Raw genomic sequence first — 23571 nt, 5'->3', positions numbered from 1 at the left:
GGTAAACCACTCCAGTATTCTTCCCTGGAAAATTCCATGGACAGATGAGCCTGGCAGGCTACAATCCATGGAGTAGCAAAAAGTTGGACACGACTGAGCAACTGAGCACACAGACTGAAAAAAGACTTGAGTGAGGCTCATGCTGCAGTTGGTAAAGATGCAAGTCATTCATATTTGCCAGGGTGAGGCATGGTCAGTCATGTTTGTGATTTGGACAGAGTTCACATTTTTTGTCTTTGTTCAGGCATAACTACAGAGTGATCTTATTTATTCTTTATCCATTATGGTCATAGAGTGGCCTTCTCTGATGTTAATGTTTTCTGAAATTGTTTATTTTCTATGGGAGAATCATCAAGTCCTAGCTGGGAGTTGGAGAAGGCGATGGCACCCCACTCCAGGACTCTTGCCAGGAAAATCCCATGAGCGGAGGAGCCTGGTAGGCTGCAGTCCATGGGGTCGCTAAGAGTCAGACATGACTGAGTGACTTCACTTTCCCTTTTCACTTTCATACATTGGAGAAGGAAATGGCAACCCACTCCAGTGTTCTTGCCTGGAGAACCTCAGGGACGGGGGAGCCTGGTGGGCTGCCATCTATGGGGTCGCACAGAGTCGGACACGACTGAAGCGACTTAGCAGCAGCAGCAGCAGCAGCAGCTGGGAGTACCTGGTTGTGAGTTGCTAGCCAGTTTCAGAGTTCTACTAGTTACTAAGAGAACCTGATGTAGCTTTGCTAACTTAATGTGTAGATCTTAAAAGAACAAGCTGATGAGGACTTTTTCCTTCATATTCTGTACTTGCCCTCTAGGAAGTACCATGTTTTCAAATTTTTCCAGGGCTGGCTACTTAAGTTTTGGGGCCCAGTACAAAATGAAAATACGATTTTCATAGTCAAAAAGCAGGGGAAAATGCCATTAAAGTTACAATAATCTTGTATTAGTTTCAATCAGTTAGTACTGCTAAGTAATTCAGTTATGTCTATCTTTTCTTTTTCTGATTCTTTTCCATTATAGGTTGTTGTTTAGTCACTAAGTCATGTCCGACTCTTTTGCGACCCCATGGATTGTAGCCCGCAAGTCTCCTCTGTCCATGGGATTTCCCAGGCAAGAATATTGGAGTGGGTTGTCATTTCTCCAGGGGATTCCTTAACCCTGAGCCTCCAGGAAAGCCCTATTATCAGATCAGATCAGATCAGATCAGTCGCTCAGTCGTGTCCGACTCTCTGCAACCCCATGAATCGCAGCACGCCAGGCCTCCCTGTCCATCACCAACTCCTGGAGTTCACTGAGACTCACGTCCATCGAGTCAGTGATGCCATCCAGCCATCTCATCCTCTGTCGTCCCCTTCTCCTCCTGCCCCCAATCCCTCCCAGCATCAGGGTCTTTTCCAGTGAGTCAGCTCTTCACATGAGGTGGCCAAAGTACTGGAGTTTCAGCTTTATCATCAGTCCTTCCAAAGAAATCCCAGGGCTAATCTCCTTCAGAATGGACTGGTTGGATCTCCTTGCAGTCCAAGGGACTCTCAAGAGTCTTCTCCAACACCACAGTTCAAAAGCATCAATTCTTCGGTGCTCAGCCTTCTTCACAGTCCAACTCTCACATCCATACATGACCACAGGAAAAACCATGGCCTTGACGAGACAGACCTTTGTTGGCAAAGTAATGTCTCTGCTTTTGAATATGCTATCTAGGTTGGTCATAACTTTCCTTCCAAGGAGTAAGCGTCTTTTAATTTCATGGCTGCAATCACCATCTGCAGTGATTTTGGAGCCCAGAAAAATAAAGTCTGACACTGTTTCCACTGTTTCCCCGTCTATTTCCCATGAAGTGATGGGACTGGATGCCATGATCTTCATTTTCTGAATGTTGAGATTTAAACCAACTTTTTTACTCTCCACTTTTCACTTTCATCAAGAGGCTTTTGAGTTCCTCTTCACTTTCTGCCATAAGGGTGGTGTCATCTGCATATCTGAGGTTGTTGAGATTTCTCCTGGCAATCTTGATTCCAGCTTGTGTTTCTTCCAGTCCAGCGTTTCTCATGATGTACTCTGCATAGAAGTTAAATAAACAGGGTGACAATATACAGCCTTGATGAACTCCTTTTCCTATTTGGAACCAGTCTGTTGTTCCATGTCCAGTTCTAACTGTTGCTTCCTGACCTGCATACAAATTTCTCAAGAGGCAGATCAGGTGGTCTGGTATTCCCAATCTCTTTCAGACTGGAAAAGGTCAGTTTTCATTCCAATCCCAAAGAAAGGCAATGCCAAAGAATGCTCAAACTACCACACAATTGCACTCATCTCACACGCTAGTAAAGTAGTGCTCAAAATTCTCCAAGCCAGGCTTCAGCAATATGTGAACCGTGAACTTCCTGATGTTCAAGCTGGTTTTAGAAAAGGCAGAGGAACCAGAGATCAAATTGCCAACATCCCCTGGATCATGGAAAAAGCAAGCCCTATTATAGGTTATTACAAAATATTTAAGATAGTTCCCTGTGCTATATTGAGGTAAGTAGTTGCTAATGGACTTGCTTGACAAGAAATTTTAAAAGTAGTTCTAAAGAGAGAAGGAAAATTATTTAGGTGAGAAACTCAGATTTACATAAAAAAAGAAAAAGTATTCAGGATAAATTAAAGTTAAATAAATTTCTTATTTTGATCCAACATGTAACAGTTTATTGAAAGTGATAGTACCAGTGTATCCAGTGATTAGCTTGTGGATAAGTAAAATGAATGACAGTAATGTTACAGGGACAGGTGGAAGGAATTGGGAAAACTCTGTAAGGTAGCTGCACTACCTGTGAAGCAGTATAGTGTATTTAATTGTAAATTCTAGGGCAGCCAACAAAAATATTTATAAAGAAGTATAACTGTTAGGCTAACAGAAGAAAGAGAATAGAATCGCATAAAATCCTCAGTTTAAACCAGAGATGGCAGAAAAAGACTAAAGTCAAAAATCTAAACAGCATGGTCAATGAATAGAAAATTGTTAAAACTATGATAACTATTAAAACAACAATATCAGTGGTTACTTTAATGGTCTAAATAAGTCACTTAAAAGACAGATTGTCTGAGTGAATTAAAAACCCCAAGTGTATGTTGTCTATAAGAAATACACTAAATATAAAGATACAGATATATTAAAAGTGTGTTATCCTGGGTGGTGCTGGTGGTAAGGAATCAATTTACCAATGAAAGACTTGGGTTCAATCCCTGGGTGGGAAAGATCCCTTGGAGGAGGAAATGGCAACCCACCCCAATATTCTTGCCTGGAGAATCCCATGGACAGGGAAGCCTGGTGGGCTAGAGTCCGTGGGGTCGAAAGAGTTGGATATAACTGAGCATGTACACGTGCATGCGCGCATGCACGCACACACACACACACACACACATTAAAAGTAAAGAGATACAGAAAGATACACTGTGTTAACTAATCAAGAAAGCTGGAGTAGCTGTTACTTTCAGACAAGGTGGACTTCAGAGCAAGGAAGATTGTCAGGAATAAAAGGAGCAATGCATAATGATAAAGGGTCAGCTTTCCTAAAGGACATAAAGTCCTTAATGTGTATGCATGTAACAACAGAGCATCACAATATGTGAGGCAGAAACTAAGTGAGCTGCCAAAGGAAACGGGTGAATCCACCTACCATGGCTGGAGACTGCAGCACCCCCTCTGTTGGTAGTTGGCACATCCAGTAGGCAGAAAATCAGTAAGCATATACATATATAGTTAAACCAAATAATACGGTCGGTCAGCTGGATCTGATTGGCATTTATGGACTCCTTCATCCAACAGTAGCACAGTGTACATTCTTCTCAAGCTCGCATGGAACATTCACCAAGATGCACCACGCTTTATAACACACCTTAAAAGTGGAAACCACACAGTGTCTGCTCTCACACCACAGTCCAGTTAAACTGCAGATCAGTAACACAGATATAATTGGGAAGCTCTGAAGTACTTGGAAAGGAAAAGAAACCCTAAAGGAAACCAGTCCTGAGTATTCATAGGAAGCACTTATGCTGAAGCTGAAACTGTAACACTTTGGCCACCTGATGTGAAGAACGGACTCATTGAAAAAGACCCTGATTCTGGGAAAGATTGAAGGCAGGAGGAGAAGGAGACGACAGAGGATGAGATGTTGGATGGCATCACCGACTCGATGGACATGAGTTTGAGCAGCTGTGGGAGTTGGTGATGGACAGGGAGGCCTGGCGTGCTGCAGTCCATGGGGTCGCAAAGAGTCGGACACGACTGAGTGACTGAACTGAACTGAACTGAGGCTAACTAAGATAAACAGGAAAAACACAAATTACTAGAATCAGAAATGAAAGAGCAGCCATTGCACATGATTCCATTAGCATTGAAACGATACTGCAGGATATTATGAACATTTCTGTGCCCACAGATTTGAAAACTTAGATGAAATGAACAAATTCCTTCAAAGATACAGTTTGCCAGAGGTCACACAAGGAAAAGCAGATAGTTAGAGTAGGTCTGTATCTGCTAAAGAACTTGAATCAGCTGTTAACCTTCCAAAACCAGTGCCAGATTGTTTGGCTGGTGAATTCTCCCAAATATTTAAGGAAGAAGCGATATAAATTCTGTGCAATCTCTTACAGAAAACAGAAGCAGAGGGAAAACTCCCTAACTCATTCTACGAGGTCAGCATTACCCTAATGCCAGAGACACTGCAATAAAGGAAAACTACAGACTGATACCTCTCATGAGCATAGATGCACAATCCTACAAGAAAATACTAGTAAATGGGGTCCAGCAGTGTATAGAAGAACTATACACTGTTGGAATTATACTACAAAAACCACTTAATGTCGTTGTTTACATCAACAGGCTGAAGAAGAAACATCATAAGATGGTATCAGTAGATCCAAAAAAAGCATTTGACAAAATCCAGCATCCATTCATGATAAAAACTCTCAGTAAACTGGAAGTAGAGGGGAACTTCCTCAACTTGGTAAAGAATATCATAAAATACCTATGAAAAGTGTTAGTCGCTCAGTTGTGTCTGATTCTTTGCGACCCCATAGACTGCAGCACGCCAGGCTTCCCTGTCCTTCACCATCTCCCAGAGTTTGCTCAAACTCATGTCCATTGAGTCAGTGATGCTATCCAACCATCTCATCCTCCATCGCCCCCTTCTCCTCTTGCCCTCAGTCTTTCCCAGCATCAGGGTCTTTTCAAGTGAGTCGGCTTTTTGCATCAGGTGGCCAAAGTATTGGAGCATCAACTTCAGCATCAGTCCTTCCAATATTGAGGGTTGATTTCCTTTAGGATTGACTGGTTTGATCTCCTTACAGCACCACAGTTCAAAAGCATCAATTCTTCGGGGGTCAGCTTTCTTTATGGTCCAACTCTCACATCCATACATGACTGCTGGAAAAACCATGGCTTTGACTATATGGACCTTTGTCGGCAAAGTGATGTCTCTGCTTTGTAACATGGTGTCTAGGAAACAGCTATAAAGAAGCTGAGTATTCTCCCCCTGCTGCTTGCAGCGGTACTACGTTGGATCTTTGTACCGTACCCCGATGACAACTTGGGGCTCATCTGACAGCTTTATAGTCACTTTCACATATTGAACAGTCGAGTCCAGTCTCATCTAAACTCTCACCTGTCATCCAGTTCAGAGTGTCTTCCCTCTTCCCTGAGCATACCTGATTGAGGCTGAGGAACTAGCAGTGGGAAGGGGGTGTGATTTACTCAGTTTATTTAAAAAATATTTATCAAGGCACTCAGCAGGATTCAGGAGATTGTCAAGATCGTTCCTATTTGTGTTAGTACTCCCAATATGCCTAAAATATAGTAAGTATTATACATAGTTTAGGAGATTTAGGAGACCAGTTTTATTTCCATGAAGCATTCAGTAGAAATCATTGCTGTGCTCCAGCTTGTGAACGAGGGGTTTGTGGGGATTCAGGGGGGAGGCTGTGTGGTGAGAAGGGCTACGAGTGGAGGAAGAGCCCGGAGGACAGGTAACACTGTCCTTCCTCTGTGTTTTCTCAGACGGGTCTCAGGATGGATTTAAAGAACTTCTTGCTCCTGACTTGCATTGTAAGAATGTATAGAATCTGAAAAATCTCAAGAACAAGTAATAAAATGTAATATTGTAGATGACATTAATGCACTAGAAATTTGCTGCGTTAATCTTGAGAGAGGGAATATTTACTCCTTGTTAAATGTCTCAAGTGTAATTTTTTTGTGAGGAAATACTGATTCTTCTTTGTTGAAGCACAGATTGAAAGACATTGGGCAGTTTATCGTGATAGGCCTCGTTAGTCACTGTTAGAAGAGCAGATGTTAGCGTGTGTTTTGTATTCAGATTAATCGTGGAACTAGAGCACTGGTCGTTTTCTCTTCTCTGTTTTGAAAGGTGGTTTGTTGCAATTACAGTGAAGCAATAAACATCTTTGTGCATATACCCTTGTGTACATATTCAAGTATATCTGAACAGAATGCTTGTGGCTGCTAGCAACAAGAATACAGTGTGTTTTTCATCAAATAGGGGTTTATTTTACTATAAAAAGTCTGACGGAATGATGTATTTATACATGTTGCAACATGAAGTAACTTTGAAAACATGCTTAGTGAAAGAAGCCAGACACAAAAAGTCAGATATTGTATGATTCTTCTCTATGAAATATCCCAAATAGGCAAATCCACGGAGCCAGAATTTTCTCATGGTTGTGAGGGGCTTGGGAAGTGGAGTGCTAGAATACGGGGCACTTAGGGCTTCCCTGGTGACTCAGTCAAGAATTGCCTGCAATGCCGATTGACCTGGTTCAGTGCCTGGGTCAGGAAGATCCCCTGGAGGAGGGCGTCGCAGCCCACTCCAGAACTCTTGCCTGGAGAATCCCATGGACAGAGGAGTCTGGCGGGCTGCAGTCCATGGGGTTGCAAAGAGTCGGACACGACTGACTGAAGTGATTCAGCATGCTTGCAAAGTAGTGCTTTATTATTCGTTGCCATTTAGTTTTAAAAAAGGTATTTTGGTGCTGCGCCTTTTGGTGCATGAAGATTATTTCCTCATTATGGGTTATCCCATTGTTGACAGAGTGCCCCAGTTTGTCTTAACAATTTTTGTCTTCATGCAGCCTTGTCTGAGGGGACAAGAATGTGACGTTTTAGCTTTCTTTGTGGTTAGCATCTGCTTGGTGTGTCCCTGTTTATTGTTTAGTTTTCATCCCTCTGAGTCACTTTATTTTAGCTGTGTCTTAATCTGAGTTTCCTTTTAGTAGTTTATTTACAATTATGGTTTTAATATGTTTCATCTTTGTTATTTTTGTAACTATTTGTGTTTTCTTGTGTTTTACTATAGTCTGGCTCTTAAGGTAATTTGGAAGAATTATAATTTTAATTTTAGTTATTGTTTGGTTCACTTAAAGGATATTAAGCATCTCTGATTTCTGATTTTGCAACTTTAAGATAAGGCCAGGTCTGTTGGCTCTGCTGGAGAATGTGATTATTGGCTTAGTTACAGTTTACTTGTCTCCTCCCCCAGGGTTTTGTTAGAAACCCTTCAGTGGTAGCTCTCCCTGAGGCCATTTGTACCCATCACTCTGACGATGTTTATTCCTGTAGTCATCTTAAATTAGCTGAAGCCCATCAGTCTTAAATAAAGAACTTGTAGTACAGTTTGATTCTGATGCACTAGTTTGAATTTAGGTTCAAATCTTACACCTGGAATTTAAGTATATTTGCTTGTAACAATTTAATATTATAGATTTTTCCAAACATGTGAAAGAAGAGCGTCCTAGGAAAGCCTTCCTAAGCTGAAATGGCACAGAGCAGAGAAGCAGTCACTTGCTCACAGACACACAAAATAAACTGATGAAGCGCAGATACTCACGGACACCGTGCACAGCCGCTGGCTCAGTGCCGGGGTGCTGATTGTGGTCCCGGGGAGGCAGGAGCTGGCGGGGCTGCTCACGGTTGGGGTGGACACCGCCTCTGTATAGCTCAGTAAGACATGCTGAGCTGAAGGAGATTTTTGCTTTTCACTTTTTTTTTTCCTTTCCAAAAGCTGAAGTTGATATAAAGCAGACTTTAGGAATACCTCTATTAGGTTTCCCGTGACTGGGAACTCAGCTTCCAGATGCCTGGCCATTCTTGCTCAACATAGGGACTGAGGCCGTGGGGCCCCGGTGGGGGCTGCTGTGGGGCGGCTGGCAGAGAGCAGAGGCGCGCAGGCCGCTGCTTCAGGCTCGGCTAGCCCTGTGCTCCCTTCCCTGTCTGGGGAGAGGAGCTCCATCTTCTCAGAGGGCCCTCGGAGCCGCCCTCTCCCTTTCTACCGGCATGCCTCACCTTTCGAGGTGAGGAGCTGCGGTGCCCCCTTTTTCAGTTAGGCGTTTCCTTTTGTCCCCCTGGAGGGAGGAGAATAGGAGGCCCCGGCGTGCCTTGTTCTCATTTTACGCGTCCCTGCGGGTCTGTCTCTGCTAAAGATGTGCTCATTTGAGAAGGAGCACCTGCTCCTGGTCCCGTCTTTGGAGCTAGAGAAATAGTCTAACTAGTTCTGTGACTGTTTTGTTCCAGTCTGATACAGTTTATATTCATAGAAACTTTTATTTCCAAAGTAGTAAAATGTCCATTTGTCTTTATAATTGTTAGCCTTACTCTGCTCTCAGAGGGGTTGTTTTCCGTTAGTCTTGTCTATCTCATGCCATGCATCTTGGTTCCTTGATTTCTGTTTGTCCATTAACGTTCATGACTTCTCATCTACCACTTTGCTGCACAGACATCTTGGGACTCCTGAGACTACTCTTCTAGTACCAGCTTTACTTACTAATTTAAAAAATCCTAAAGCAGCATGCTTTAATCACGGCTTGCTAGTCTTCCAGCTTCCTTGGGCAAGTCCTTTTTTTACAGCTGCTTCTTTCCCAGGAACCTCAGTGGATTGGCATGTCCACTCCTGTCCGTCACTTGGGTTCACTTTTCTCCCAACCCACTTGGGTTTTATGGCCCATTCTTTCACTCACTCTTGCTGATACCCTAAACCAACCAGTGGTTCTCAAACAGTGGTCCAGGGGTTTCTGAGGGTTGGTGGTTAAAACCCAGGGAGAAGATTCTGGCTCTACTCAGAAATCATAGAGCAGAAGAATGTTTAAAGGCTGGCGGGAAAAGGGAAGCCAGTTAGTGGTGGAGTCTGGGAGAAGAGTCAGAAAAGAAGGAAGATCGCTGATGTCAGGGTGCTGCTCAGAGGGCATGTGAAATCATGAAGAGTGATTTGGCTGTTGGTTCATCGCTGCCTGCTGCCAGAAGTGCTTTGAGTTGGTCAGTGGGTGTGAAGTGAGCTAAGTGGTTGGGAGAGTGAGTGAGTGGTGGTGAAAAGTGGAAGTCCACAAGTAGAGGCCGTAAAGGGGAGGACAGAGAACAGGGAATGGTAGGGAAAGAGTGACTGGCCAGGTTGTGATGTTGGGCTCTCTGCCCACAGCCCCTCGCTCTCGCCCCGTCTTGTAAGTACATGGTTGTGTAACAGGCCAGCGCTTCCAGCACTGCACAGGCACGGCATGATGGCCCGCTGGGTCACGGGCCACTTGCGTTCTGTAAACATGTGGAAGCTGCAGCTGAAGAGCCCTGTGCGCCCTATGGCTGCGATACAGCTGGGTCAGCCACAGGAGGGCCAGCGTGGCTGCCTGTGGTTGTTGTCTGCAGTTCCCGCAGCTCCTCGAGTTGCCTTCCAGCTTCCCTGCTCGCGCCACGCCTACCCTGGGTTCAGCACACAGTGTGAACAGCGAGACGGTTGGCATGGTCAGCAGGACAGCCAGCAGGTGCAGGAGCCTGAGGCTGCAGTGGATGGAGGCAGCCAGTGGCCGCCACAGAGGATGTGGCACCAGGTGGCCGCGGCCCTCTTGGCACAGCCCCTGCTGGGAGACAGGGGAGTAGCGGACGGCTCACTGGCTACCATTAAAAAGGTGTTACAGGTGGGGAGTTCCCGTTTGCTCAACGAGGTGGCGTGGACTGCTGCCGGTGGTGGCTTATAGCTTAGCCCCCAAGATGATAGCTGCACCTTGTCTTGGGATCCCGGACGAACCTTCAAGATGGTCATGATAGCGTACACGTGCGGTGAACAGTTTTCCACCCAATTTGTTGTCTCCGAAGGAGAAGATTTAACTCTGGGACCAAAGACAGTCTCAGTCACTCAGAGCTTTGTGTAGTAGAAATTTTATTTAAGTAATAGTGACAGAAAAAGCTCCTGACATAGACATAAGGGGGTAGAAAGATTACCTGCCTTGCTAGTTTAAGCAGAGCATTATGTACTTTTCTGCTAGCTGCTGAGAATAGAAAAAATACCTGAAGGCTGTAAAAATTTTGCCCAGACCCTTTCCCGTAAGGGTCATCCTGGGATGTCATCCTGGGATGACACCAACACAGGATTAGCCAGAAGGAACCGGTGAACCCAGAGCTCAAGGCTGTGGCAGTTCTACCCAGACTTCCTCCCTTAACGTACGTTCTGAGTTCCAAAAAAGCCTGTCCTTGAACAAGAGATGCTGCTGCCTACGAGGCCTACGTGTCTAAGGCAAAAGAATGTGAAAAAGAAAGAATGTCCGCCTCCTCCTTAAAGGGGCCTTCCGCGTGGACTCCTCATCAGCCTGCCTAAAGTGAACTCTCTCGCTGGCAGTCTGAGGTGGATTTTCCCAACCGCCCTGAAGGTGGGTGTGCATGGTGCCCTCTGTGATGCCGCACAGCTGCATGAGTTGCAGAGACTCAATGGAGCAGCGTCTGCGTGCACTGGGGCACGAGATGCATGGCCCTGAGGACCCAGCTCCTCTGACAGGGAAGTCATGAGCGACGACGACCATGAGCATTGTGAAACCTGTGGGTCCCTGGTTGGCAGTGAGGCCCGTGGTGCAGCAGAAAGGGAAGCATGAGAAGCCTGTGGCCCACGGGGCATCCTCGAGGGGGCATCCTCAAGTGGCCCCCAGTGTGACTGAGTTCACGATGTATCGACCATACACTCAGCTGGAGTTGGTCGACTTGGGTAAATGGTTTTGGCAAAGGCAAGGGGAGCCCTTGGCAGCATGGCTTTTGTGAACCTGGAGCATAGGGGTGGACAGTATGTATCATTTGTTCTGGGGACGAAATAGAATGGTTGGCGTCTATAACCACTCACCCCTCACTCAAACAGAGGTTGTGGGACTTTACGAGACTGCATATCCCTGCTTGTTAGTGAGGCCCATGGTACAGCTGAGAGTGGAAAGGCAATGTCATGCCTGCAGTGAGAGACTGGGTGGGGACACGAGCTCGCCATGTGGGCTGAGACCCCGAGGATACAGACTCGTGATGTGAGCTGTGAATGCTGCAAAAATCCCCTCTTTGAAGGTGAAGGAGTGGGCCCGGTGCCTGGGGAGGGTTTAGTGGGTCCTTACTGAGAGAAGTAGAGGGATAGCATGGGAGACCCCATTTTGAAAGTGTGAAGACCCGAAGGGGCCTGAGCTGGGAGGGGCCCCTTCTGGGAAAAGTGTTAGTCACTCAGTCGTGCCCGACTCTCTGCGACCCCATGGGCTGCAGCCCATCAAGTTTCTCTGTAAATGATATTTTCCCGGCAAGGATACTGGAGTGGGATACATTTCCTTCTCCAGGGGATCTTCCCAACCCAGAAATCGAACCTGGGTCTCCTGCATTGCAGGCAGGTTCTTTACCAAGTGAGCTACAAGGGAAGCTTATGTACACGGATACAAACGTGGGCTGGTTGGTGCAGAGGTGTCCTGTGGAGGCCCGTCCCAGACTCGGAGCAGTGTGTACTCTGAAGGCCGTGTCCTGTAAGGTCCGGGTTACTCACTAGGGGAAGACTGCGGAAGATAGGCTGCATGTAGATTGTGAAGTGAGAGACCCTGAGGGGGTGGAATGTAGGCAGAGAGCAGTTGGCCCCGTGGCGGTGGTCAGGCTCTCTGGCCCCATGTTTTGTAAATACGTGCTTGTGTAACAGCTGAGCTCACTTACAGCTCTGCGCGTACACACCATGATGGGCCCACCTGGCCGCTGGCCACTGTTGTTCTGAAAGCGTGGATGAGCTCCACCTGAACAAGCCCTTGTGGTATGTCATGGCCGTGTTACGGCGTGTCCGCTGGGTCAGCCACGCGGAGAGGGCACAGCACTTCTGCTGCTGCGGCTGCTCTGCCAGTCAGGAGAGCATAAGTGTGTCTGCGGTTCCTGCAAGTCCTTGAGTTGTCTTCCAGCTTCCCTGCTTGCACCTTGCCTACCATGGGTTCATTGAACAGGGAGAATACAGCGAGACAGGTACCTGTTAGAGTCATCATGCCTGTGATGGTTCATGGGAGCTCAGCCTACACCTGCCTCAGCATCTGAGGATCAAGTTCTCATCTCACGTTGTGTAGCATCGTCAGGCTTCCTGTGTTGCTTCGAGTTTAGGCTTGGGCTTGCTTGGAACGTTAAAGACCATTTCTTTAAACATTTGTTTAAACTTTAAACACCACTTCTGTGGTGTTTCTCCACTGCCTTTACCTCCGATTATCCTGTGTGATGTGCGTATGTCTTGTCCCACCCTCATGGGCAATTCATTTGATGTGCTTGCTTCTCTTTCACTGAGAAAATAGAAGCTGCTCGCGCTGCCGCCGCCATCTCCTTGCCGCCTGCAGCGGGACTCGGATGCCCTCGGCTCCTGCCTCTCCTCCTCCCTTCACTGTGCATAAATTTGTGTCTGTGGCCCCTCAGCTTGAGTGCCTTTCTTCAGAGATTCTGCCTTTCCTGCATCAGTGAGTAAGCAGTAGATCGTTCCAACAATTGTGTAACTGTTCTCATCTTAAAAAACCCCTCTGAGGAGTCTGTTTCTCATCGCCTTTGTGTGCTGCCCTTTATTATAAAACTCCTGAAAAGAACTACTTCCATTTTGTTCCGGTTTTTCTCCCTTCTTGTTCCATTTCACTTCAGTCAGGGTTTTGTCTCCACCCTTCCAGAAAGGCCGCTCTTGTCAAGGTCGTCCATGACCTCCATGTTGCTAAATCCAGCTGTCAGTTCTCAGTCCTCATCTTACTTGACCTGTTAGCAGCATTTGACACAGTCGATAATTCTGTTTTCCTGGATAAACTCTCCACTTGGCTTTTAGTACATCGGTCTCGTCTTTACCGCTGCTTCTCCATCAGCTTTTGCTGTTTCCTTCTGTTGAGCTGGCTTCTAAATACTGGAGAGCCCGGGCTCTGTTCTCAGACTTCTCTTCTGCGTTGCACTCCCCACTACAGTGGAAAGCTCACTCAGTCTCACGGCTTTAAGTACTGTCTCCTGCTGCTGAGTCTTTTCTTCCTCCGAGCCTGGACCCTCCCACTGGACTGCACAGATTTTTATATCCAACTGCCCATTCCACCGCTCCTCTCCTGAGTGAATGATACATGTTTCAAATTAGACAGTGTAAACTCTACTTCTTATTTCTACCCCCAAACTGCTCCTCCTGTAATCTTCCCTGACTCAGGAAATGGCAACTCTGTCTTTCCAGTTTCTCAGGCCAAGAAGCCAATGTTTAGCCCTGCAAGTCCTGTCAAGTCTGCTTTCAAAGCCTCCCTCCTCGTCACCTGCACTGCAGAGTCTGCGTGACCTCTCCTCTGGATCACCGAGTGCCTCCTGACTGTGCTCCCTGCCCTGTTGCTCCCGTTCTGGTTGAGTCTCCACGCTGTGACTCGACTGAACCCTTTGCAGTGTGTGGGATCATGTCACTGCCCTGCTCCGTGGCTGTGCACTGTCCAGTCCAAGGTCGTTCTCTGTCTTATGGCCTCCAGCCCTTCTTCAGAAACCCACGTACAAGGGACATCTCTCAGCTTTATCATCCCCTGGAATGGTTTCATTTGAGAGTCTTCAAAACATTTCTGGTGTGGTCCACAGTTCTGTTAAGCCTTTATTTCAAGCACACTTGGTCGGTAACTGACATGAGGTCTGCCATTCCTTCACCCATCCTATTTGCCTGCCATACCCTAGATAAGATAGAAATTAAAAGGACTTTAATATTGAAAAACTTTTTTGTGAAACTGCTGTTTGTTTTGATATGTGGTGTGATTATTGAATAATCCTCACCCCACATTGATGTGTGAGGCCTCTTGTATGTATAACCATGGTACATACATTTAAAAAAATTAAAACAAATTCTATTTTGATCTTGGTTGTGTGTGGGGCTCTCCGTTGCTCTGCATGGGCTTCTCTAGTTGCAGTGAGCAGGGGCTGCTCTTCGTTGTGGCAGGCTTTTCATCGTGGTGGCTCCTCTCGTGGAGCATGGGCTCCCGGGGCACGGGCTCCAGCGGTTGCAGCACGCGGCTCAGTGGCTGTGCCTCAAAGACTCTAGCGCACAGGCTCAGGGCTTGCAGCCCCTGGGCTCGAGAGCGAGGGCTCAGCAGTGCTGGTGTATGGGCTTGGTTGCTCCATGGCACCTGTGTCTTCTGGACCAGGTATCGAACCGTGTCGCCTGCACTGGCAGGCAGATTCTTATCCACTGTAACACCAGGGAAGTCCACATTTTCCTATAATTGAATCTGTCTCATTGATTGTCAGGTTTTGGTGCCAGCATTACTCTTTAAATGGTATTGAAACTTCAGAGTGTGTTTTAATATTTGGTGGGGATAGTAGCATCTCATGAGTTTACTTTTCAAAATTGTCAGTGATGGTCTCGTTCTTAACAATAGTTCCATGGTTTTAAAACAACTTGGTCAGTTTATGAAAAGAAAAACGTCCATTGGTTTAGACTGAGCTGACTAGCTTGTATAAGTTAATACTTCATAATACTTTTTATTAGCTAAAATTTTTACTATGTAATAGATTAAATTCTTTTTCCTTATAAATACCAAAGATCTATTTTGTTTTACTTAAAAAGGTATGCAAAAAAAGTAAATGTGTTACATTTTTTTGTTTCAGATCTGTTTCCTTATTTTTGCCATACTCTACATTGTCTCCTACTTCATCATCACAAGATACAAGAGAAAATCAGGTAAGCAGACACACGCTAATGAACGCTTTGACTCTAATGCCATGCGGTCTAGACATGTTCCATGGCCACACGGCACCATCAGCATGGTTAGTGTGTTCCTTATGCCTGTGATTGCGGCAGGCAGTTGCCTGATACTAAGAGCACTGAAAATAACCTCCAGGGAATCTGACTACTTGCAGGGTCAATAGTCAGACCCAGGTCTGCTTCTTAGCCCTGAGCCCTTGTTTATCCTCATTCTTATATTCAACTAAGAATAGCCCAGGGCTCTTCAGTGTCTGGGAAATTCCAGAGTTTATGAGGATGTTTGGTTCCTCAGCTCTGAATTTGAGCATACTCATCCCCATCACCCCTACCCCATTCTTTCTCTCACTACCAGAATATTGTTTCTTTCTAAAGTGGTATAGACTTTAGAGTGTCCATAATACCCAGATGGTGCTAGTGGTAAAGAACCCGCCTACCAATGCAGAGATGTAAAGAGACAAGGTTCGATCCCTGGGTCAGGAAGATCCCCTGGAGGAGGGCATGGCACTCCAGTATTCTTGTTTGGAGAATACCCTTGGATAGAGGAGCCAAGGGGATTCTGGTGGGCTACAGTCTACAGGGTCGCAAAGAGTCCAATGTGACTGATGCGACTTAGCACACATGCATAATACCATTTAACATTCAATTATGTATTATGTTATTCTTTTATTTTTTCATATGTATCCTTATCTCACTGAGGGACCATTATATCTTTTTTTAAAATGAATACAGATTTTTATGCCAGAGTTTTGTAAGTAACTAACCATTGTTTTTTAAATAAAATAACTAGTTACTTTACTGACTTCTGTTAAATTTGAGCTACTTCTTTGAAATCTAAGATTTCTGCTTGTGATGCTAGGCTAATCGTAGGTGCCATGTGAATATTTAAAGATTTCATATATTAAAGATTCCTTATGTTATCATATTAAACTTTAAGAATTTTTAAAGAAATCAGGAAATAGTGCTTGCTGTAGTGCACTGCTTGGCTTTGTGACTGCACTGAAATACTCTTTGGATTCCTTAATCTCTCAAAATTTTGAAGAACTGGGATCCAAGACAGTGTCTTAGCTCCTTTAAAAGATGTCTTGGCATCAAGCTTCATAGATTATGTACATTGAACAAGGGAGAGAGAGAGAAGGAATGAACCATGCATTGTTTTAGAGGAAATTAGGGGATGATAAGCAGGAAAACAGGAGATCTATTAGACATGTTTTAGAGTAATCACAGAAGAGTAAAGAAGACCCTGGAGCTGGTTGGTAGAGTGTTGGCAACAGAACTGAAATGGATGTGAAGCTATTAAAACACTCTTCAAGATTTTGTGGTTGATTAAATGTAGGTACAACAATATAAAAATTAATTGTGACAATGGTACTTTGTGGTCTCTCTGGTTATAGAAGTATTTTGGGCAGCCAGTAATTAAGAGTTTGGACTAAGAGAATGGCCCAAATACGCCACTGTCACTGAAGCAGGTGGCTACTCAGAATTCCAGAGCCCCACACAGAGAGCCTTTGAGGACACCCCCAGTGAGGTGTTGAGGAGAAAGAAGGGCTGGGGTGTTGTGTAATATTTTTGTAATTGGATCATAGTCTCCTTAGCTGGTAAGATTATGTGGGAGGACTAAAAAGATGGCCAACCGCCACGAGAGAGGGAGAGGGTAGGGCGAGGAAGCACCCGAGCAAGGGCCATCTGCTCCTTGAAAGAGACACAAAGCGCGTGTATTTCTGTCTGTAACTGGAACAGAATGATGCGGTGTCAAGGCAGTGGTGTACAGGGTGGTTTGGGGTAAAATCCTCATTCTTACCATTACTAACAATAGGCTGAAATGACAGAAAAGTGTGTGAGTTCTAAGATTCTGAATTTTAATTTTATAATAAATTTTTTTTTGGCTATTATCAACCAGGGGCTTCCGTGGTACCTCAGATGGTAAAGAATTTGCCTGCAATGCAGGAGACCCGGGTTTGATCCCTGGGTCAGGAAGATGCCCTGGAGCAGGGAATGGCAACCCACTCCAGTGGTCTTGCTTGGAGAATCCCATGGACAGAGGAGCCTGGCGGCCGCAGTCCACAAAATCACAAAGAATTGGACACAGCCGAGCTACTAACACACATTATCAACCAGAAAATTTCATTCATTAGCAATTTCACTGACTTCGTATAACAGTCAACTTGAATGTGGTTCCAAGGTTATACTGAGTTTTATTTCCCTGAGCACTAAAGATTTGGAAGATGTTGATTTATATATGGGAGTTTTGTTAATCAGGATTGATCAGTCAAAAGACTCTTGTTGTTCTTTAACCATATTCTATCCTATCTGATTTAGTGAGATTTAGAGTTGGAAAATTGCTTCTTCAGGTTTATATTTTATGTTTTTTTAAATTAATGAAGCATTTTCTTGGAAGATAAAAATATTAATGCCTTGAACATTTTTGCAGATGAACAAGAAGATGAAGATGCCATAGTCAACAGGATTTCGTATGTATTTTAATGTTCAGTTCTCGTGTTTCTAATTCTAGAGTCATGAATTTTCATTAATACTGCCCTTTGGGCAGAAATATGGAAAAAATTCACCTAAAGTATTACAACAACTTTAAAGTATTACAGCAGCCTTTTTAAGAAAGTACATGTAAGCAAACACATGGATACTTGTGGACTGATTATCTGTTGAAATTTGCTGCTTAAGGAGCCAACAGAAGGTCTTGGTCATCCCTTAGCCTCTCTCAGCCCGCACCAGGAAGTCCTGTTGGCTTTGTCGTCAGTCTGCTCCATTTCAGAAGGCAGTGTTTCTAGAACTGCCTTCAGTTCTGAGGAACACTTTTCTGCAGGTGTATAAGCAGTCACCATGTTTGCATTTTCTGGCTTGACCCCGGGCCCTACTTTGAGGCCCCCTTGTTGGCATTTAGCGGTGCGGCATCAGCGTTTTATGGATAGTTCTCCTAGCCATTCAAGGGCAGCAGATGGTATGACCCTGTTTTGTATCTCTAAAGCCAGTCACAATACCTTCTAGAAGGTTTTTGATGTAAGGTCCACTGTTATATTTATGGTGACTATATATTCAGGATTTCTGGGTAACTTTTGATTTCAAAACCATTTGTGTATCCTCATACACTTGCTCCTTGGTCATGTACACTTCCTAGCTTTACACTTGGGAGCCACGGTGGGCCTCTACAGCTGGGCTGCTGGCCAGTGTGCTGAGGGTCAGGAGGTAGAGGGGCTGGGAAGGCTTCATGGGGCACGGGACGCAGAGGGGCCCCAAGGGAGAGGGCCGACTGCCCAGACACATGGAGGCTGAGAACCTGCTCCCTGTGAGGAGGGTGGGTGAGCCTGACAGTGTGTGGGCCCTGTCATGGCCAGGGGGGCTCGGGAGGATGGCTTGGGAGTCTTGTGCAGGACCAGGGGGCGGGGCCTGTGGGTGCGAAGGAGGGAGCAGAGGTGGCCGTCACAGGCGGAGGACAGAGAGGAGGTCACGGGAGGTCACCTGGGGGTAGGTGACTGAGCTGGCAGTGCAGCTGGGATGGAGATGGGGCCCCACTTCTCCCAGCAAACAGGCTGTGCATCCAGCACAACCGCTTGGTAAGCCTACTCCTGTGCTTGAGTTGAATTGTATTTTTGACATGTATCATATGTCTACATTAAAAAGTTTATCAGTCATTTGCTAAACAGGGGAGGTTATCTTTGGCTTTTAAGTAGGAAAACACTTCTCTTGGTTGCCACAAGATGGCACTGGCCTCAAAGTTACTCTGTTAGATGTGTTTTGAGCATTTAGTATGATTTTTTTTTTTCTTACATGTATTTTCACATTCTTTCTACATTAAATTTAATGGAATGGATATTAAATTAAAATTTCATCTCTAATTTTAGTGAGTGAGGTTCCATTTTCCTGTGTCATTTTAGTCTTCAAAAAACTTTAAAAATTAGATATTAAAATTTTAAGCATTTTGGACGTGTATAACTGAGAAAGTGAAAGCCCCTTATGGGCCCTCTCCTAGGACTTGTTATATATTATGCTAGATTTTTTTAATGTACCTCTTTTCCTGTGTGAAAATGTACATGTTGGGGGAGAGGGATGGGAGAGAGCGTGGTTTATATTTATTGTCTGTGCTTTTCAACTTTATTTTAGACATTTTTCATATTACACATTTTGAGCTATCCTATTTTAAAAAATGACAAAATCATCTTTTAAATATTGTTTAATAGTTCCCTACAAGTTATTATATAGTTTATTTAACCTTTACCTATTTTAAGAGATAGTAGACCAATGGCTTTGTAAGTTTTTATTCCAGAAATAACCATTTTAGCTTAAGTCGTTTTTCATACTGTTTTCACAAGTATTTTTTTCACCTGAAACAGCTGTTGCATTGCTCTTAGCATATATTGCCAGCGTTGTTAATTAAATGCAATTGTGAAATAAATACTTAAATTTAAAAGAGGAATGAGACTACAATTTATTCTTCATAAATGTGTGAAGTACGCTGTCTCCAGTCTCTGTCTGCTTTAGGCCCACTTGGTAGACTTAAGGGTCTTTTCACAGGTGAGTTTTAGAGTTGGTCTAGTTTAACTTCTGGGACCATATGTATATCGTTTGTCTTCCAACTGCGTATACTCACCGAGATGCGTGTTGGCTCTGTTGGGATGTAAGCGCTGCAGAGCTGGGCCCTGCCCCTGCGCGCCTTCCGCGGCCCCGCCGGCCCGGCCTCTGCTGACGCTGGCTCTCCCCTTCCTTCCAGGCTGTTCCTGAGCACCTTCACTCTGGCAGTGTCGGCTGGAGCAGTCTTGCTTCTACCCTTCTCGATAATCAGCAACGAAATCCTGCTTTCTTTTCCCCAAAACTACTATATTCAGTGGCTGAATGGCTCCCTGATTCATGGTTAGTATATATGTCTTAATATAATCACAATTAGTGTTTTCATTTTATACTGTACTATATTTAAAATTTTTCCCTTTCTTATTTTCCATAAAAATGTGGATCTTCCTTCAGTAAACTATTTGAGTCCTTCATAAAATCAGAAAATCAGATTTTACTTACTAGTCTGATTCTTAGTTTTGAAAAGCTTTTCTACAAGAAACAGCATTTATACTGTGATTTTGATAAATACATTTTCATTTAATTATTTAGCAAGAGAATTTTGATTTATCTGGATATGTCAGAATTCAACCTCCATTTCAGACCTTAAAAAAAAAAAAGCTTACCATAGTTTATTTTATTTCTTTGCTGTTCATTTCTGTAGTCATTTCAGAATGTGTGATAGAAGGGGGAGAAACTGTTTTGTCAAGGACAGACTTCAGAATTTGTTGTTGTTGTGGTTCAGTTGGTAAGTCTTGTCTAACTCTTTGTGGCCCCATGGGCTGCAGCACACCAGTCTCTTCTGTCTTCCACTATCTCCCGGAGTTTGCTCATACTCACGTCAACTGAGTTGATGATGCCATCCAACCATTTCTTCCTTTGTCACCCCCCTCTCCTGCCTTCAATCTTTCCCAGCATCAGGGTCTTTTCCAGTGAGTGAGCTCTTCTCATCAGGTGACCAAAGTGTTGGAGTTTCAGCTTCAGCCTCAGTCCTCCCTGTGAATATTCAGGGCTGATCTCCTTTAGGATTGACTGGTTTGCTCTCCTTGCTGTCCAAGCGACTCACAAGAGTCTTCTCCAGCACCACAGTTCAGAAGCATCGATTCTTCGGCGCTCAGCCTTCTATGGTCCAGCTCTCACATCCATACATGATGACTGGGAAAACTGCTTTGACTATGTGGACCTTTGTCAGCAAAGTGATGTCTCTGCTCTTTAATATGCTGTCTAGGTTGGTCATAGCTTTCCTGCCATGGAGCTGCAGTCACTGTCCACCGTGATTCTGGAGCCCAAGAAAATAAAATCTCTCACTGTTTCCACTTTTTCCCCTTCTATTTGCCACAAAGTGATGGGACCAGATGCCATGATCTTCGTTTTCTGAATGTTGAATTTTAAGCCAGCTTTTTCACTCCTCTCTTTTACCTTCATCAAAAGGCTCTTTGTTCCTCTTGGCTTTCTTCCATAAGAGTGGTATCATCTGCATATCTGAGATTATTGTTTATTCTCCTGGCAATCTTGATTTCAGCTTGTGTTTCATCCAGACCAGCATTTTGCATGATGTTTCCTGCATAGAAGTAAAATAAGCACGGTGACAACATACAACCTTGATGTACTCCTTTCCCAATTTTGAACCAGTCCGTTGTTTCATATCTGGCTCTAACTCTTGCCTCTTAACCTGCATATAGGTTTCTCAGGAGGTAATTAGGTAGTCTGGTACTCCCATCTCTTTTAGGATTTTCCCGTTTTGTTGTGATCCACACAGTCAAAGGCTTTAGCATAGTCAATGAAGCAGAAGTAGATGTTTTCCTGGAATTTCCTTGTTTTCTCTGTGATCCAGTGGATGTTGGCCATTAAGATCTCTGGTTCTTCTGCCTTTTCTAAATCCAGCTTGTATATCAGGAAGTTCTCTTTTCATGTACTGCTGAAGCCTAGCTTGAAGGATTTTGAACATTACCTTGCTAGCATGTGAAATGAACACAGTTGTATGGTAGCTCTCAGCATTCTTTGGCATTGCCCTTCTTTGGGATTGGAGTGAAAACTGATTTAAAAATTAATGTGGTTAAAAAAATAATGACTTATTTTGGCAGTGTGGTATATTGCTTTGAAGCAAAATAGATCTGAATTTCAGTCTTGGCTCTGTGATTTTCTGGAAATGTTTAGTGAGGTAGGGCATTTTAATTTGTGAAATATATACAAAGATCTGACACACACATCTTTCTATGTGTTTCATTGTCTTTTGCCCACCTTTTTCCATATTGAATTATGTTATCTCTTTATGTGTGAAACGCATCAGCTGTTTATCAGATTTTTGTAAATATGTTTTTCTGGTTATGTTTTTAATTTTGCGTTTTTGGTTGCAGGATTTTTGCTTTTTATGTGTCCAGTCTTTTTCTTCCTTTGGTTTCTGTAATTGTTTTTGTATTTAGAAGATGATCTCCCTTCATGAGATGTGACAAATACTCCTTTTTTTCTTGTTCTTTAAAAAAGTGGTTTTGTTTGCATGTAACTGTTTAACCCATTTGGAGTTTATACAGATAACTACATCTTTTCTTACCCCTTTGTGTTTGTGTTTAAAGAAATACATACTTGCTGTAGAAAATTTGGAAAGCAAAATTTATAGTGAAGAAAATTCGTATTACAGTCTCACAACTCAGAGAGTTGCTGTCACCTAAACCCTTGAGTATTGTGTGTATGCATGTGGACACGTAACTGAGTAGATAATGAGATGGAACCTAATGGAATTCAATAGATGAGAAATTTCCCCTTTTAAATTTACATTTCTTTAATTACTAGTGAGGGTGGGCATTTATAAAGCACATTTTTCGGTCATTTGTATTTGTTTTTTAGTAAATTTCCCCCTGTATTTCTTGTGTCCATTTTTGTAAGTTTTTAAGTATTAACTGTCAGGTTAATTGCAAATGTTTCCTTCCCGGTTGGCCTTTGACATGCTCGTCCTGTTCTTGACAAGACGAGTTTTGATACCTCAGTCTATTGGGTATTTTACACTAGGCGTGTGCTTTCTGTCACACGTGAAACTGGAAACAAACGGAGTCACTGATGCCCTGAAGACCAAATGAATTCAGTGAAATTAGGACTAATTGTTAAGTGAATAAAGAGAAATTACTCCATTTTTGTTGCTTAGCAATTGAACTCAAGCAAATTAAGGTCTTTACTGACATTGACACAAAAAAGTAGGCCGTCCCCTGGGAAGTCACCGCGCAAGGTGGGAAACGGCGTGGGGGTCAGATGCGCTGTGTTCTCAGTGGCGGGCTCAAAGATAATCTACCAGTGACTTTCCTGGTAAAGCACTTTCAGATAATATATGATTTGCACGTGTTTTTGGCACATGTGTGAAACGCTTGCTGAGGCTGTCCCCTTGGCCCTTGCTCTCGGTGGTGCTGTGGCTCTGGTGCGTGCGTTTTGAGGACTGGGCTCCAGGTGCTTTCCCGGAAGTGCAGGTGGTCTCAGTCCAGGCTAACCAGAATTATGAGCAAACTGGCCTTTGTTTCCAGTTACTAGACAGAAAATGCATGACACACTTAATGACCTTGAAATACTCTAATCATAGCCATTTATTTATCATTTTTATGGACTGAAAGTGAGAGCTATCAGTACATGATGTGCCATGTATTTATGCTGGAGTCTTAACCTTGGAAGTAAATGTATTTGTTTGTATTGGTTGCCTTTCTGGTTGTAATGTAAGAGGGGTAAGCTCATTGTATTTTGTTTCTGAATCAGGGCTTAGAGAAGCACTTCCCACATAGTGGTAGCCCAGTAAGCATGTGTTGTGAGTAGGCAGACTGTAAACAGTAGCTTTAACCTCCAGTGACCATGTCGGCTGAAAGCTGGGGAGCTAGAGGAGGAGCCCCTAAGCTACATCTTTGCTTCTAGATGCATTCTCGTGGTCGGTCTTAGGAAGTCCTAGCCACCAGTGCTGGACGTTGTTCTCGAGGGTTTGATGAGCCTGACTTTGTTTCTGCTTCTGGTTTTTTGGTAGAGCTGCTTGCAGTGAATTTCATAAAGCTTCATATTTATCTTTCTCTTTCTGAATTCAT

General features: G+C 44.0%; 1 protein-coding gene across 6 annotated transcripts in view; it reads left to right on the top strand.

The window, feature by feature from the left end:
* LMBR1 (limb development membrane protein 1) overlaps positions 1-23571 on the top strand; it is a 136394-nt gene that overhangs the window by 8188 nt on the left and 104635 nt on the right. For 4 of the 6 annotated variants that reach the window (XM_019959376.2, XM_070788489.1, XM_019959375.2 and 1 more), the window contains exons 2-4: positions 14866-14938; positions 17391-17430; positions 19683-19822. In XM_019959376.2, coding sequence (XP_019814935.2) covers positions 14866-14938; positions 17391-17430; positions 19683-19822 — 253 coding nt within the window. Of the gene's footprint in view, positions 1-14865; positions 14939-17390; positions 17431-19682; positions 19823-23571 lie in introns of those variants that run through there. The other 2 variants (XM_070788490.1, XM_070788491.1) reach the window with 2 other exon arrangements.

Source organism: Bos indicus, chromosome 4, assembly GCF_029378745.1.
Source record: "Bos indicus isolate NIAB-ARS_2022 breed Sahiwal x Tharparkar chromosome 4, NIAB-ARS_B.indTharparkar_mat_pri_1.0, whole genome shotgun sequence".
Taxonomy (NCBI): Eukaryota; Metazoa; Chordata; class Mammalia; order Artiodactyla; family Bovidae; genus Bos; species Bos indicus.
Note: the sequence above shows the minus strand (reverse complement) of the source record. Positions and strands in the feature narration are given on the sequence as shown.